This window comes from Colletes latitarsis, chromosome 12 (genome assembly GCF_051014445.1).
Source record: "Colletes latitarsis isolate SP2378_abdomen chromosome 12, iyColLati1, whole genome shotgun sequence".
Lineage (NCBI taxonomy): Eukaryota > Metazoa > Arthropoda > Insecta > Hymenoptera > Colletidae > Colletes > Colletes latitarsis.
The window spans coordinates 11286197-11304322 of NC_135145.1; the positions used below are offsets into that span (position 1 = coordinate 11286197).

General features: G+C 49.0%; 1 protein-coding gene across 1 annotated transcript; it reads right to left on the reverse strand.

Moving 5' to 3' along the window:
- Window positions 1-14489: 14489 nt before the first annotated feature.
- LOC143348732 (uncharacterized) lies at window positions 14490-17570 on the reverse strand. Its single transcript, XM_076779329.1, has 3 exons — window positions 17005-17570; window positions 16461-16941; window positions 14490-15071 (listed from the first exon to the last, which is right to left on the reverse strand). Exons 1-3 carry the CDS (start codon window positions 17445-17447, stop codon window positions 14490-14492), a joined length of 1506 nt encoding a protein of 501 aa, XP_076635444.1. The 5' UTR covers window positions 17448-17570.
- Between the last annotated feature and the right edge of the window lie 556 nt (window positions 17571-18126).

Below are 18126 nucleotides of genomic sequence, written 5' to 3' on the forward strand. Positions count from 1 at the left end.
CGCCACTAACGCGAAGACCTAACGCACACGTCTTATCAATCAATGTTCAACGTCTCAACACCCCAACGTCCCCAACACCCCAACGTCCCAACGTTCCAACGTCCCAACGTTCCAACGTCCCAACGTTCCAACGTCCCAACGTTCCAACGTCCCAACGTTCCAACGTCCCAACGTTCCAACGTCCCAACATTCCAACGTCCCAACGTTCCAACGTCCCAACATTCCAACGTCCCAACGTTCCAACGTCCCAAAGTTCCAACGTCCCAACGTTCCAACGTACAGCTATTGATGCATTTGATTTCGGAATTCGATAATATCCCTCTCCAAGTGATTCAGTTGATCTTTCAAATTCTGAACGTAATCTCGAAGCATGATCATCTTCTTGTCGAATTCATCTTGTCGATTTTTTATAAATGTCATGTTTTCTTGCAAGTATAGTTTGTTGATAGCGTCACCATTCTCTACAGGTGGTGCTACTCGACGAATCTTGCGCGCCTTTGCATCATAATCGGCACCGACAATACATAGAGCGTTGTTGCGCACATAATTTCTCACTACTCCATTCCAGCGATAGTATGATTCCATTGTTCCAAACGATGACCCAAACTTGTTGATTGGCATTTTGATAATGATTGATTCTATCGTCAAAGTGCAGCTTAATTTATAATGAGCTCTGCCTCGCGAAGTTCCTCGATAATCGATAACATCTCATTATCGTGAGCATTGTGACCAGCTTGACGCGAAGCCTCGAGCAATCGAAGCCGATCTACGAGTTCGTTAGGATCATTCCAATGAACGTATTCAATCTTGTTGCTGGTTAATCTCATCGAGCTTGGTACACCCTTTCCAACTTTTCTATCTTTCAATAAAGGCTTGATTACATAGTTATACTTGTATCCTTTGTTGCCTAATGTTTTACCATACGAATCATGCTTGTACTTATGTGCACTCGTTGTCAGTAGTATGTCCCTATACTTGCATTCATCAGCCTCAGTATAAATGTCGTTATCTGGAATTTTCTTAAATATCAATTCATAAAGACCGGGTGTACCAGAATATCGTATGCCATCGATAATTATGTTATCAGCATTGTCCACATCAACATGTTTATTACCGAGCATCGGTCCATCATTACCGAGATAAACACCATACACATGATCCATACCAACCTCTATGTCTCCACGTAATACAGGCGCGATGTATTTTTGACTCAGCGGACCTAGGTGATTCCGCAACGTTTTTTCACCTTCCGACGTTTGCAACCGACTTCGAACAGATGTTGAGAAACTGCTTTTTGGGCTTTCAAAAACATCTTCGTTTGCTAAGCTTTTTGGACTGTCAAAAGTATCTTCGTTTCCTAAGCTTTTTGTTGCTGGTGTTGTTTTAATCGGTATAGAGGTCATCGTATTCATACCAGGTAAACTGCTTAATCTTGCTGAGGTTTTTATTGTTGGTACTATCTTAATCGGTGTAGAGGCCATCAGATTCGTATCGGGTAAACTTGGTGAGCTTTTTATTGTCGGCATCGTCTTAATCGATGTAGAGGCCGGTGTAGAAATCATGGGATTCATATCGAGTAAACTGCTTAATCTTGGTTTTTTTATTTTTAGTGGTTTCGAAAGATTTAGCCAGTAATTTGATTGTGTTTTATCCAATTCTTTGATATTCGGAGTGGCTAATGGTTCGCTTCCGATATCTGTATTATTGTATAGATCATAATTTTTTGTCGCGTTATCAACAATTGCTTTCAACGGTTCAGTAACAGGCTTAAAGTGTTTTTCCAGCGCAATCTCTTCCTCAATTTTACCAGTTTTCAATTCACGATATTTTTTGCGAATCAAATCACTCGTTCTCGCAATCTGTTTCGTTATCCTCTCACAATCTTCAATATTGTTGCTCATGTTGGAACACTGCTTTGTCAACGTATCGGAAATAACTGAACATGTTATGATATTGCAAAGTCATTAAATCCCTTTCTATAGCGACCATTCCATAATGCGCTGTCTTTATCTGTTGAAAAGCTGATGCTTTTAACGACGAAGTCCGGATAGAGGGATCGGGTTTTTATTGTGGGAAGTGAGTTGGGAATGTAAGATTTTCTTTTTCAAAAAACTGTTTATTATAAAAATAAATAAAATAAACAATAAGAACTGAAGAAAATCCTTAGCTAGTTTTCCACTTCTGGTCGGAACCGACACGTTGAGGTAGGCCAAGATTCTGTGAACAGAAAAACACGGCAATGTGTTAGACACGTAAACACGTTACACGTATATTCGCCGCATGTGTGTCCTCACGCTCCTGGCTTCGATATTCGAATGTATAGGAGCGGAGAATTTCGCTCGCTCGTAATATACGAGCTCGCAAGTGGACTGTATTTAATATCTGGCGTGAAAAGAATTAAATTTCCTTTCGACGCCGAACTGAGTCGATTGTCTAGTGGGCGGGGATGCAAGTGGAGGTTGTAAGGCTCCAAATGCACTGATCCCGTGAGTATGCCCACGGAGTCTGTGCGTCGAGTCGCACTGCAGTACAACGGCACGACCGTCGATCTGCGGCTTCTCTTTAACGTTCCAACAGATGACTTGTTGGTCGAGAATTGCACTGCGAAGCCCGACAGCACGTGGTTCACTGCACGAATGCACCACTCGATGTGATTCGTGACAGTATTTGAACTACGTGGGGGCCTGACCCGCGACTCCTTGACCTCTCCGCACAGGTGCTCCTCTAAGCGTTACACCGGCGGGGTCTGTAGAGGGAAGGAATCGAAGACCGAAAGTCAAGCGTCCGAAGTGGACGCTGACCTGACTCCAGTGAGCCCACCTGGAGGTTCACCACGTAGGTGCCTCCCTTCGGTGTCTCCTAAGCCGAACGACAATCACAGAGAAGTTTGAACGGTATTCGCCCACTTCTCTGTGTTTCAAACGTTTATACGCTTGAAACGACAAAATAATACTGCACGAGGGGGGTCGAGCACCTTATTGGTGTATTCTCGAGCCCTCCAAATTAGACAGAAAATAGAAATTGAGCTTGTTTGGGACTTTCCCGAACGAAACTCCTGAATGCTTTTATTCGAATCGAGAGTCGACTCGTTTGATAAGCAAAGACTAAAATTAATGAGTGCTAGTTTGAGTTTTAATGAATTCTCAGCTGTGCGAGGTCAATCAGAGGACCCGCACCAGACTGAACATCGACTCGTTGCACCCTTTATTCAGTAATTGTCTGCTAGCTATATCTCGAGAATTTCACTCTCGAGATTCGCTCGAAATCTGTTCGGACACGATCGGGAGCCGATGTGCCTTCTTCAGAAGTCGTTGTGAGACTGTGCGGATTGACAGCCGAAGACGTCGCCGTGGTACTCTAATTAGCCGTTCCGCGGCGCTGTCCAAATTTCGGCAGTCGATCTTTGTCTAATTATTTGCGCGCTACTCTCTCACGATACTGACGTCATCAACACCGTTGGCACACTCGAATCGAAGGTAATGAGCCGTTACCGATGGCAGAAAAACTAGTAATACACGCGTTTTTCTATCACTGCTTCCTATACAAATCCTATTAGAGATAATCTCCTTCGAATTGTACGTTAACAGGATTAACGGTAATTGCGGCCGAGAATAATCGCTCGGCATTATACAATCTTTAAACATTATCAATCACTACAAATCCATATTTTTCTTGCCAACAAGCGGTACACAATTTGCAGAAATTCTCAAATGACATGTCAGTGTTAACATGATCGTTGTATACATGTTTTAGATTTGTACCATCTTGTTTGAACATGATCAGCAGGATCGCGTTGTCGCGTATCAGATGCTTCGGTATCTTTGCATATGTCTGACAAAGATAGAAACAGTCAACGTCCGAGTGCCTACCCATTGCAAAGTATTCTCTTACCACGTTTTGCTTATCACATGCCACATCATCAAAGATAAAAATGGAATTCGGAAGTGCATCGCTCGGCGGAACGACATCGCTGTTATTCGAAAATGTAAAATAACCAATTTCGTCTATCGATGAGAATATATTTTCTAGATATCGATATTTCGGTTGGTGCAACGATTTCGAGTACACGTATACGTTTTCGAAACGAACACCGTGCGGACTTTCTAACAATCTAATCAACACGTTCGTTTTGCCGCAATTCGATGAACCGCAGATGATACCACGTATAGAGGCCGGCAGCATATTTCCATGTTTGCGTAACTCTTTCTCAGACTGTATCTTTCTGTCTAGATTAGTCACTTTGATCATAGGTGATTGGCGTATGAACTGCATATTTTATCAGCATTATACAAATGAAGATACTTTCGAAAGAGTGCTGGTCTATTTATAGCGATGCATAGAGCTGAAACGATCAGTATTCAAATATAACCTATCGAGTCAGCAGAACACACATTGACTGTCTACCACCACCATCGATAAACAACTGTGACGAATGTCAGCAAAAATTGGGAAACGCCTATTAAATCGCGTTATAAACACACTTCCGATTGAATTACATATTCCAGGTTATCAGTTTTGTGGCCCCGGAACACATTTAGAGAAACGTTTGGCGCGAGGCGATCAAGGTATCAATCCGCTGGATGCTGCATGTCGCGAGCATGATATAGCGTATTCACAAAATAACGATCTCGTAAAACGACACGCAGCTGACAACATCCTAGCAGCAAAAGTACGAGAACGCATTACTGCGAGAGATTCCAGTTTCGGGGAAAAGGCTGCTGCTACAACCGTTTGGGCGGCTATGAAGGCCAAAACAAAATTCGGCATGGGTTTGAAAAAGAAAAAAAAGAGTGCTGTGAAGAAGCGAATACTTCCAACGCCGAAACGTGGCGGTATCCTACCGATTTTACCATTATTGGGGGTTCTTGGCTCATTGGTTGGAGGGGCGGCAGGAGTCGCGAAGGCTGTGAACGATAAGAAGGCAATGCATCGCCAGCTAGAAGAAATGAAACATCATAATCTCGCCATGGAAGGTCGCGGACTTTATCTCGCGCCATACAAACGCGGGCGAGGAGTCTCAAAGAGGAAAAAAAAAGTCAAAATTAAAATGCCTGAAGGCGTAACCACAAACATACAACTGCAGCAACTGGCAAAACGTATGCGTATTCCATATTTCAGAGGTATTTTTATGCGCAATACTTTACCAACAGATGGGGTACGCAGGAATGAGAGCGGGATCGTAAATTTGGATACTGTTGAGGGACCAGGTACTCATTGGGTGGCATACGCAAAACGGGGAACATGCGCCATATATTTTGATAGTTTTGGCAATCTTCAACCACCGAGGGAACTGATACAATATTTGAAGAATAGTGTAATTGAGTATAATCACATGCCTTATCAGCGCTATAATCAAAGCAATTGTGGACAGCTGTGTTTGCAGTTTCTGCTGACAGTTGACAATCAATTTAAGGATAATCATTGTACGCTTTAACTCCAGTATCCGTTGGAACATGTCGCTGACGCTAACGCTCACCGGGCAAAGTAGTATTCTCGCAGTAAGCTATTTTCCAGCCATCGATTTGAGCAATGGTGATTACGAACTCGGTCTTATGGACTTTGAAACATATTACACAATACCGAATGTAAATTTGTCAAATAATAAATTTTACTATGATAATGATGATAAGGAAATCATTATTCCCGAGGGATCTTATGAGCTGGACGACATTCACATGTATTTGCAACGATCGCTTTCATGGGATAATGAAGGGAACCCGCCCTTGATGCTTAGAGCTAACAACAATACGATGAAGAGCGAAATTAGGTATAATTATAGCATAAATTTTACCAAACCCAATACTATTGGCTCGTTATTGGGGTTTTCAACGAATCGGGTGCTACAACCACGAAAATGGCACGAATCGGATACATCAATCAATATAATGAATGTAAATATCATTCGCATTGAATGCAACGTGACAGCTGGCGCTTACAGCAATAACAAGTGTGCGCACACGATACATGAGTTTTCGCCTACCGTTCCACCAGGATATAAGATATCGGAAAGACCAACACAGATCATTTACCTTCCGATTACTGCACGAAGCATTTCGGATTTGACGATTCGTGTTGTGAATCAAGACGATCAATTGCTCGATTTTCGAGGGGAACAGATCACCGTTCGATTGCATGTGCGGAGACAGCGACTGTAGTAGGAGATGCTTGTGCTGAACGAAGGGGAGCAAGTGAAACAGACGACGCATGAAAATAAAGAGAAGACAATTCAATCGCTTGCACACCACACTGTATCGAATATTGACTGTCTAAAACCATCAGGCGAGAGGACAATTCGATCACCCACAAAACTTACTGCATCGAATGTTGAATTTTTGAAATCGTTGGGTTTTGTTGTACGAAATGACTAATATCTTAAACATTGGAAGCGAACCGATCTTTGATGATCGCATTGTCAAGATTGAGACTCACACATACAACCCATACGCCAACACAACGTTTGGACACAACGATGAGATACGAATACCTATACAACAGCAGGATTTATACCATGTGAGAGCTTTCTATACGTTGAAGGAAGATTCATAGTAAAGAAGCCAAACAATGAGTTGGATGCATTCCTCGGAAATAATTGTGTTGCGTTTATGTTTGATAAAATTCGATATAAACTCAATGGTGTGGAGATCGATCGTAACAGAAACGTTGGGATAACAAGTACCATCAAAACATTTGTGTCCTCAACATATAACAAATCGTTAATTTTACGGAATGCTGGATGGGCCGCACAATCAAACATGCCGACAGGTTACTTTAACTTTTGTTTACCGCTTAATATGCTGTTGGGGTTTTGCGAAGATTACAAGCGTATAGTAGTCAACGCTCGACGTGAACTCATCCTTATACGCGCTCGCAATGATAACAACTGCATCATTGCAAATTCCGCGCTGGAGCCGGAGATTGAATTACTAAAGATACAGTGCCGAATGCCTCGCATTATACTGAATGATACGAATAAACTATCGATGTTGCGGATTTTGGAAAGCGGACAATACCTAAGCATGAGTTTTCGTTCGTGGGACCTGTATGAGTACCCATTATTGCAAAGTACAACAAAACATTCGTGGGCTGTTAAAACTGCAACTCAGCTGGAGAAGCCACGATACGTCATTTTTGCGCTGCAGACTGGTCGGAAGAACAACATGTCTAAAGATGCAAGCAATTTCGATGAATGTAACTTGACCAATGTGAAACTGTATCTAAACTCTGACTTTTATCCATATGATGACTAGAATCTTGATTTTGATAAAAACAGATATGCTATTCTTTTTGATATGTATGCACGTTTTCGTAAAGCTTATTATGGATACGACTGTTACGAAACGCTTTGCAACAGGGAGAACTTTTCGTTGTATGGACCGTTTGTAGTCATCGATTGTTCGAGACAGAACGAATCAATCAAGAGCGCTACCATAGATGTGCGAATAGAATTTGATTGTAAAGAAAACGTGCCAGCAAATACTACCGCCTATTGTTTTATTTTACATGATCGTGTTGTCGAATACTGTCCCCTGTCCAACGTTGTGCGCAAGATTACATAAACTGTAACATCAGCAATGTTTGTAATATATATAACAGGCGGACACGCCGCATTGCAGCATAGTTTCAAAGATATTTTCATGATGGTACCAACATTTGTCGACATGCAGGGGTTCGTTAGCGACACAGAGTTTGTTGTAAAGGAAGTGGCGGTGTTGAAAAAAGGAAGCACTCTAGCGCATTATATCTTCCAAAGTCCATATCCATGGTGTTTATTATCAGCGCCCGATAAATCACGAGCTACTTGGGTGACGAAGAATCACCACGGACTGTCGTGGGACGACGGTTTTATACCATACAACATGAGCAAAATGCTTATTACATCGGCAATAATTGATGAGTCAAACCCAATCGTCTATGTTAAAGGACTTCAAAAACGTGATTGGTTAACAAACATGGTGGCTGAACATATTAATGCAGAGAACATCGATGCTGATTATGGTGATATTGAATGTTTAAAAAATCTTGATTGTGCAAACACATGGCGATGTGGTAACCATAAAAAGACATGCGCTATGCAAAATGTATTTAAATTATACAATTGGTGGTTAAAATATCAAAAATAATTGTACCTTTTTTGATTTGTAAAATGTATTTAAATTATGCAATTGGTGGTTAAAATATTGGAAATAAATGTATCTTTTTGAATCAATTTATGTCATTTAAAAAATACATCTAATTTCCTCATCCTCCTCCTTCCTAGCAATTTTTATAAAATTATGAACTTTCAGAATATGTCTAAAAATCTTTTAATGTTTTTGCAAGCTTCTGAAAAACATTTCAATATTAAAACGGGGATGGGACGTGGTAAGTCAGAGGGGGAGGACGAAGGCGGTGTTGGGACTCGAGTGACGGCGCTCGCGCCGCCTCCAGCGCCTGGCCCGGCTTCGTGGAAGGTGGAGGAGGACGACGAGACTGCGTCAGTCTCGTCCTTCTCCTCCACCAGGAGCCTCATAGGCTCTAAGAGGAAGAGGACGGGGCAGGCCGTCGTCGAGGTGGGCGGGGCGATGAGCCCGTCGGTGAGGCTGAGTTGCCTCAGGGACGAGGTGACCGAGGAGATATCGGAGAGGATCTCCTCGTCCCTGAGGCGGGTGGAGAAAGTCGCCGCTGCCTGCGCCTTTAAGGGGCAGAAAAGCGGTGGCGCGGAGGCCCTGAAGGCCGCGGCGGAGGAAATGAGGGAGGCGGCGCGGGAGCTCAGAGGGCGGAACGCCCGTCTGCAGCTCCTGTTGGTGGAGGAGCGACAGGGGAGGAGGAGGGCAGAGGCGCTGTGGAACAGCGCGGCCCTCCCTCCCATCCTCCCTCCTCCTCCACCGCCGCGTCCCTCGGCGGAGGTAAATAAGCGGAGTGCGGCGGCAGTGGTGCGGGGCACCGCGGGCCCCTCCACCCGCACTCCGCCCGTGAAGAAGTCCCCGTCCTCCTCAGAAGACGATCTTCTGAGGAGGATTGGGGACATGATTGATGGCAAGCTGGCCGCCTTCCGGGAGGAGCTCCTCGCCGGAAGAGCGGTCAGCAGGAAGGCGGTGCCTCCCCGACCTGTTCCGGTACAGTCGGGGAAGGCAAAGAAGGGCGGAGTGAAGGCTCCGCCCAGCGTTGCGGCACCAGGGCCCCGGGTCGCGATCCCCAAGGGGGGTGGTGTACCCGTGGTCGCGGTGGTGGCGTCCTCCACGGCACCCTCCCAAGGGGGGGGTGGCGTGGAGTAAGGTGGTGGGGCGGAAGGCGAAGCGGGCGGCGAGGAAGGCCTCGCAACCGCGGCCTCCGCCTCCGCCGGCGGCGGCCAAGGTAAAGGCCGCGAAGGTCGGGAAGGCACGACCAGGTCGTACCCCAAAAACGGCAGCGGTGACGCTGACCGTTGCGCAGGGGGGCGACCTGACCCTCGCGGAGGCGATGCGGCTCGCCAGGGAGAATATCTCCCTGGAAGAGCTGGGCATCGCCTCCGTGAGGGCGAAGAGGGCCGTGACCGGGGGTCTCTTGCTGGAGATCCCCGGTGCAGAAGGCGGCGCGAAGGCGGATCGTCTCGCCCAGAGGCTCCGGGAGCAGCTGGGCGAGCGAGGTGTCCGGGTCGCCCGGCCCACGAAGCGCACGGAGATGCGCGTTTGTGGGCTGGACGACTCGGTCAGCGCACAGGATGTGTCCCGTGCCCTTGCGAGGGCGGGGGACTGTCCTGTGGAGGACCTGCGGATCGGAGAGATCCGCAAGGTCGCCCTCCGGCCTCGGGTCGGTGTGGGCCCGGTGCCCCCTCTCCGCCGCCCGTAAGGTGGCGGCATCCGGGAGGGTGTTGGTGGGGTGGGTTTCGGCGCGAGTGGAAATCCTCGCGCCGCGCCCGCTCCAGTGTCACCGCTGCCTCGAAGTGGGGCACGTGAGGCAGTGGTGCACCTCGCCGGTGGACCGCAGCGGTCAGTGTTACCGCTGCGGTGCCAAAGAGCACCGTGCGAGCCAGTGCTCGGCGGCCCCCCACTGCCCGCTGTGTGCGGACATGGGGAGGCCAGCCGATCACAGGGTGGGGAGCAAGAAGTGCTCCCCCCCCCTCCCGGAAGGAGAGGAAGAGGCGGGCTGCACCGGCTCCGGTGCCGAGGGCGGTGGCATCGTCCTCCATGGAGGTGGACGGTGCTACGGGGACGGACGGCCGGGAGGAGGCTGGCGCGGCCATTAATTAATGCCGCCCCGCCTCCTCCTCCAGGCCAACCTCGACCACTGCCGCGCGGCACAGGACTTGATGTCCCAAGTCCTCGCGGAGTGGGGGGTTGGCCTGGCGGTCGCCGCCGAGCCGTACCGCGTCCCTGATCACCCTCATAGGGTGGGCGACGCGGACGGCTTGGTGGCGACGGTATGGGGAGGGGGCGACGGGTCCCCACCGTTCTCCTTGTTGGAGCGCGGTCGGGGATTCGTCGCCGTGGACTGGGGGGGAGTCGCTGTGGTAGGGTGCTACATTTCGCCCCGTAGCGGTCACGCTGCGTTCGAGCTGTACTTGGCCGAGGTCGCGGCATGCGTGCAGCGCTACGCGGCCCGGCCGGTGCTGGTCCTGGGGGATTTTAATGCCAAGTCGGTGGCTTAGGGATCCCCCAGGACCTCCGTTCGCGGCGGGATCCTGGGCGATTGGGCGGCGGGGCTCGACCTCCGGGTATTGAACCGGGGGTCGGAGCACACATGCGTGCGGCGATATGGGGGGTCCATCGTGGATGTTGGATTCGCGACCCCCAACGCCGTGCGCATGGTGTCGGGTTGGCACGTGGTCGCGGGGGCAGAGACACCCTCCGATCACCGGTACATCCGGATGGAGGTCTCTGCCGCCGCGGGTGCATCCCGACACGGCCGCCTGCGTGGCACCCCACCACGCCGCTGGGCGCTTCGGCGCCTGGACAAGGACGCCCTGATGGCAGCTGCCCTCGCTGCAACTTGGCCGCAGGGAGCGGCCGAGTTGCCGAGCATAGAGGAGGAGGTCGCCCGGCTCGGAGCATTGGTCGCGGGTATTTGCGACGCGGCGATGCCTCGGGTCGGACGGGCTTCTCCTCGACGGGCGGTGTATTGGTGGTCGGACGCGATCGCGGAGTTGCGAGTCGCGACTGTCCGCGCCCGACGCCAGTACACCCGCGCGCGCCGTCGTCAACGTACAGGCGACGGCGTGGCGCGAGCGAGGGCAGCTGATGACCTGTATGGAGCATACCGCGTGGCGCGGGTTGCTCTGCAGGTCGCCATCAAACGGGCCAAGACCCAGGCATGGAAGGAGCTCCTCCAGACCCTTGATGATGATCCATGGGGGCGCCCATATAAGGTGGTGCTGAATAAGCTCCGCCCGTGGGCGCCCCCCGTCACCGAGGGTCTTGACCCCCGGCTGCTGGAGGACGTGGTCAATACACTCTTCCCAATTGGGGAGAGGGGACCGCGTCCTCCGGCGGCGGCGGCTGTCCCAGTGGAGTGGACGGCCGAGCTGGGGGTCACGCTGGAGGAGCTGCCAGCGGCCATCAGACGGCTCGGGGTTCGTAACACGGCCCCGGGTCCGGATGGTGTGCCCGGCCGGGTTTGGGTCTTGACCCAGGGCGTCCTTGGGGCCGACCTCAGGCGGTTGTTCGACCGCTGCCTGAGGGACGGGCGATTCCCCCCCAGTTGGAAGGTGGCGAGGATGGTCCTCCTCCGGAAGGAGGGTCGGCCCGCGGAGTCTCCCTCCGCATACCGGCCCATTTGTCTCCTCGACGAGGTGGGCAAGCTCTTCGAGCGTGTGATTGCTGCCCGCCTCGTCGAGCACCTGTCGCGGGGTGATCCCGGTCTGGCCGACTGCCAGTTCGGTTTCCGGGGGGGCCGATCGACTATCGACGCGATAGGTCGTGTGAGGGCCCTCTCGGAGGCGGCCGTCTCCCGGGGAGGGGTGGCATTGGCAATATCCTTGGATATTGCCAATGCCTTTAACACCCTCCCCTGGGAATGGATAAGGAGGGGACTCGAATATCATCGAGTCCCCCCTTGTCTCAGGGCGGTCGTCGGGGATTATCTCCGCGGCAGGTGGATCGAGTATCCGGGCCGGGATGGTGATATGCGGAGGGAGGTGTACTGCGGTGTTCCGCAGGGGTCGGTCCTCGGGCCACTCCTGTGGAACATCGCGTACGACTCGGTGTTGCGGGCCGGCCTCCCCGACGGCGTCAGCACGGTGTGTTATGCGGATGACACACTGGTGCTGGCCGACGGGGCGCACTGGGGGAGGGCCATGCGTCGCGCGGAGGAGGGGTCGCAACGCGTCGTCGACCGGATCAGGGGGATGGGGATGACGGTGGCGGTCCATAAGACCGAGGTGATTGCGTTTCATTCACCTCGGCAGGATCCGCCACCCCCTCTGATCCGGGTGGGTGGGGCTGACATCGAGGTGAAGCCCCAGATCAGGTATCTAGGGCTGATCCTCGATAGCCACTGACGTTTCGAGGAGCATTTCCGCTGCCTGGTCCCCCGGTTGGAAAGGATGGTTGCGGCTCTGGGCCGGATCCTGCCCAACCTGGGGGGCCCGGCGGGCCGAGTTCGTCGCCTCTATGTGGCAATGGTCCAGTCGGTGGTCCTATACGGGGCCCCCGTCTGGGCGGGCGACCTGGCTGCCTCCCGGCGCAGCATGACTATGCTGCGTCGGGTGCAGAGGCGCATGGCGCTCAGGGTCGTCCGCGGGTATCGGACCATGTCACATGAGGCGGCGACGGTTCTGGCGGGGATGCCGCCCATGGACCTGCTCGCGCGGTCGCACGCGGTGATGTACCGGCACCGCGTCGACCGTCGCGCGGGGGTGGGGGCGGTCCCGGGCGGGCAGGAACCTGCTTGGGGCGATTTGAAGCGCCAGGTCCGGCAGTCCGTGTTGCTCGCGTGGCAGGAGCGGCTGGCTCTGCCAACCGCGGGGCACCGGACTGTCGGGGCTGTTCGGCCACTCCTGAAGGAGTGGCTGGACAGAGGCCATGGCAGCCTCACCTACCGGCTGGCACAGGTATTTTCCGGGCATGGCAGCTTCGGAAGATGCCTGTGCCGGATAGGGAAGGAGCCGACGGCGCGTTGCTGTCACTGCGACGCTGAGCAGGACACGGCGGATCATACCCTGGAGGTATGCCCCGCGTGGGAGGGGGAGCGCCGTGTCCTGGTCGGCGTCGTCGGGCGGGATGTCTCGCTGCCGGGCGTGGTGCGCGCCATGATCGGCAGCGAGGAGAAGTGGAGGGCCGTGGCTTCCATCTGCGAGAACGTAATGTTGCAGAAGGAGGCCGCTGAAGCTCGCGCTCGTGCGGTGGCCCGAGGTCGTCGCCCGGTCGCGAGGCGTCGCGGGCGGTCGCCTCGGCGTGGCGGATGACCTAGGCTGGGAGGGGGGTCCTGAGGGGACCCTCCTCCCGCCAGGCGGCGCCGGGTCGGACCGGTTGGTGGTAGGAGTGCCTCCATCTACCGGTCCGACGCAAGGGGAGGCACCCTCGGCGGTCTGGTGCGGCCATGAACGCCCGGCCGCCGAGGGGTGGAAACGGGGTCGCGGGCGGTTGCGAGTTGGGGCTCGCAGCCGCCACTAAACGCGGCCCCGGGACGGATAGCGGCGGGATGGAGTGGCCCCGTCCCGCCGCTATGAGGCAGTGTGTCTACTGGGGGGACCGATTGTCCCCCCGGGGGATGGGCGCGAAAGCGCGGGCACGGGGAGGATACCGGAAGAATGCTTCGAGCGATTCCCGGTATCCTCCCAAAGCGTGCCGAAGGGTCACCGTGGGGTTTTTAGTGGGTAGGTCCCGCGCCTGTCGTTGTACGGGCGCGAGGAATCCCGCACACCCCTCCCACCTCTCCCCAAGGAGGTGGGAGGGAGTCTTTCGAAGATTTTCCCCACGACAAAAAAAAAAAAAAAAAATAAAAGCTTCTGAAAAACATGTACTTATTAGTGATGGTTGAAATATTGGATATAAATGTATCTTTTTATAAAATTATGAACTTTAGAATAAATCTAAAACCATTGATGCCGATTATGAAGATATCAAGTGTTTGAAAAATCTCGATCGTGCTAATACATTGTAATCCAACAACCATGAAAAGACTTGTGTTTTACAAAAATGTATTTAAATTATACAGCGAGTGGTTGAAATATCAGAAATAATAATTTTTTTTTTTTTTTTTTTTTTTTTTTTTACTGTGAACTTTTCCTAATGTAAAATTAATAACAAATTGGGGTGAGGGAGATGTGTAGAGATACCATGTATATATAAATTGTTTTATTACATACTATAATTACATACATAAAAATATATATATAATGAAATGAATAAAAAATATAAAAATTACATGAAAATATAAATAAAAAATATATATATTGAAAAATGAATAAGAAATATAAAAATTACATAAAAAATATAAATAAAAATATATATATTGAAAAATGAATAAGAAATATAAAAATTACATAAAAAATATATATATTGAAAAATGAATAAGAAATATAATTGGTATGTCTAAAGCGGTATTTTATAATGCCCCCACGGCAGCGTCTTGGTTGAATATGGTACAATATATCGTTTGTCATCGTATGGACTCAAAGCAATTTTTGTTTCTGATACCGTGTACACTTCATGCAACATGGATCTTATACACGATTGGTGACAAATCTTTTCAACCTCACCCATCAAACATTGCACATAATCATCAAATGTTATAGTTCGCGCTACAACATTACTCTTGACACCTTTCACCTTTTTCGTATCTTTCTTACCATCGACTTGTATGGCATACATCTTCGCTCTCAATCCAACAAATTCGGTCATAATCGCACCATTATTTTCATCTTTCATTAAACCTGGTATCTTCTTATTAGTAAGCGGAATACCATATCGATTATCTGTGGGATAATCGCTCGTGTCAAAGCGGGTAATATCGCGTATCATAAGTTCATAAATATCGTCACACTCGATGTAGTAGATTAGACTGTCTGTATCGGTGTACATAATTTTACATTTATGCCTATGTGTGGGTAACATGTAATCGTGATGGAATTCAAACAAACAAATCTTAGATATATCATACCCACATACCCGCAACTAGGTTTTCCGAAAATATGCTGCGACTATGGAAATTTGGCTTAGCGATCAGTGCCTCTGCACCGTATCTCCCTCCCCATTTCGTTACTAATTTGACATCTACATGATTGCGCACATTCTCCATGGTTTTGCCAAACACTGCATTATTCATTAACTTATATAAATTTTTCTCAAAATCGTTTGTAGCAAGAGTTCTGAACTTTGTATTTAGTTCGATGTAATCGCGAAGCCATGGGGATTGGGAAAACTGTAATACGCGGTGAACTTCAGTTACACGAAGGCCGTGACGAATACATTGCTGCAGATTGCGATAGTGTATTACGTAACGCTTCTTATCGTATAGAGTCGCGAGGAGCTTCTCCTGGCACTTGCCAGGCGGTTTATCACGTGTTGGGCAGAACGGTAGGTCAGTGTGCGAATCATGCAGATGTTGCGGATACTCCAGGTCGACTTCCAAAATATACCCCATCGATGAGTCTAACGCTACGGCCATTACATCTACATCTTTGTTGTTGGCCCACTGAAAATTGGCATATGGTAATGGTTGACACATTGCCCAGCCGTACAAATTATTTACATCGAAATACATTAAATATGACGACGGTTGCGATGGATCGTGCGACTGCATGTACTTGTTGTTGGCTCACGCGCGTCTGTTGGAACATTGACTCAAACCACCACGTATACCACGTTCGATAAATAGGACCATGTCGATATCGGTAAGAAGTTCGAAATTGATACGTGTATGCTTCAGCATGGCATCCCACGTAAAACCAGGCAAAGTATAATAGTGCGCGGGGTCGAGTCCATAACTTGCGATGCAACTATTGCGAAAATTTTCAAAAATATCAGCCAACAGCAAGACATCCGTCTTCATATACAAATCGCTATACTCGCCGAGCGTTTCAATGGAGAACCGCTTCCACACGTTGACAGCGTGTGCGTAGTCGTTTTCGGATACTGTATCGCCAGTTAAGGAACTGTAAAATGAATTGCGTGATGGTAAACAGGATTGGTCCAACTTTTCGACACAGTCAATGTACTCGTACGGAAACACCCCTTTTCGCGTCAATAAATCAAAATCTTCCGCAGATAATTTTTGAAACTCGGATCGTGTAATTTCAAGTTATGTAAGTCAAGCCCTAAGGTATGTGCGATGCGCAGTGGGAAGCACCATTTTGTAAATGAAATGTACTTCTCTTTTGTTATCGGCAATACAGTGACATCACCCTCAAATGCTGTGGCTATCTCCTTGATAATAAAATGTGAATCATAACCGGATAAATTGTGAAAGACTATGGGGATGACAAACGCGTCTTTATAATTTAGATTGTGATTTGAATGTGCAGGACCTCTGTATCGACCGGTTAAGTGGCAATGATCGCGTACCCGCTTATCATCTCGCGTAAACGGTGTTTCGCATATATGACAGTGTGTTGCCATATTAAAATTTCGTAATTGTTCAGCTGATAAATTTTCCATGGGTACATTGATCGATAAAATAGACTTTACACGATGTGACAAATCTTGAAGTTGTCTCACAAACCATGATACGCAATCGGGATCGCGACGACATTGAAACGTAGATAACGAGTCGTCGTACGAGCACCGCACATAATATCCCACGCTAAATACTCGATGATGCTGGTACGTGTATCTTGACGCTTCTCGATCAGTATCTGTTTTCTCCAGGATGCATTCCAGATTGGCATACACAATAAACGGAACACGCTCTTTCTTGTTGTAGTTGCTGAAGCTGAGCCACTTACTGCAATCATCAGTTGGCAATATGATTGCGCAATCGTTCATCTTCTCACAATCCATGGTGTGAGCTTCCAGCTTCTCATTCGAACTAAAGTAGTGTAAGCATCTGCAATAAGAGACATAATTTTTATCTAACATAAAATATTTAAAAGATTTATTATATACATACCTATCACAAAAGTATTTCCTGCCATTATGTTTACTCAATTGTGTGCATACGAGGCGAGATAAGTTCTTAATCCATGTGAAATGTCCCACGTCGTTTGCTCCTAAATACAACAAATTGACATGTCTTTCCATCTTCTTATCGGTGACTCGTATTGGTAACACCTTCTTATTCTCAATGGTATAGACATTGATGGAGATGTTGTTGATATGTTCAAACTTTTTAATTTGGTTCAATGTCATTGGAAATTCAATATCCTGGATATTCAACACTGTTGTATAATGAGGATATGACGATGCCAGAGATACGCGACTTTCGGCTGGATACAGAGCGGCCACCACCGACCACGCAAAACATGCATTGTCCGTCGAGCATACATTGATCACTGCTTTCTTTAGTCGTATCTCTCGCGGTAATTGTATGGCACGTCCTGCATGCATCGGCATATATTTATTTACATTAACAATTAAATTCAGTATACGCGACAGCGCCCACCCACTATCGCGTTCCTGAAACTCGTCTATGGATGCTAGAATGGGTTCGATGACGCGTAAATCGTACCATTCGCGTAGGTCAGACAAGTGAAAAAGTTCACAGTTTTTCGTGTTAACACTTTTGTTTGCACATTTGTTACCAGCCACAAATTCACCGTTAAGTATAGTATTTATTTTTACACTATCATGTTTCAGCACAATGTTTCGCACATGATCGACTACAATATCCCTTGCATCTTCGAGAAAATTGCAAAGTTCTATGTGGTTAGAATTTATCACTGCACCGGTCAATATACGGTTAACGAAAGCCGTATCAATTTCATGCCATCTGAGTCTTTTTTTTTTTTTTTTTTTTTTTTTTTTGTCGTGGGGAAAATCTTCGAAAGACTCCGTCCCACCTCCTTGGGGAGAGGTGGGAGGGGTGTGTGGGATTCCCCGCGCCCGTACAACGACAGGCGCGGGACCTACCCACTAAAAACCCCACGGTGACCCTTCGGCACGCTTTGGGAGGATACCGGGAATCGCTCGAAGCATTCTTCCGGTATCCTCCCCGTGCCCGCGCTTTCGCGCCCATCCCCCGGGGGGACAATCGGTCCCCCCAGTAGACACACTGCCTCATAGCGGCGGGACG

Coding starts and splice junctions, on each gene's coding strand:
- LOC143348732 (XM_076779329.1), bottom strand. CDS start 17,447: ATGCCGATGCATGCAGGACGTGCCATACAATTACCGCGAGAGATACGA. Junction 16,942..17,004: donor AGGAAATACTTTTGTGATAG/GTATGTATATAA, acceptor CTCTTATTGCAG/ATGCTTACACTACTTTAGTT. Junction 15,072..16,460: donor TTACGCGAGATGATAAGCGG/GTACGCGATCAT, acceptor CGGAAAACCTAG/TTGCGGGTATGTGGGTATGA.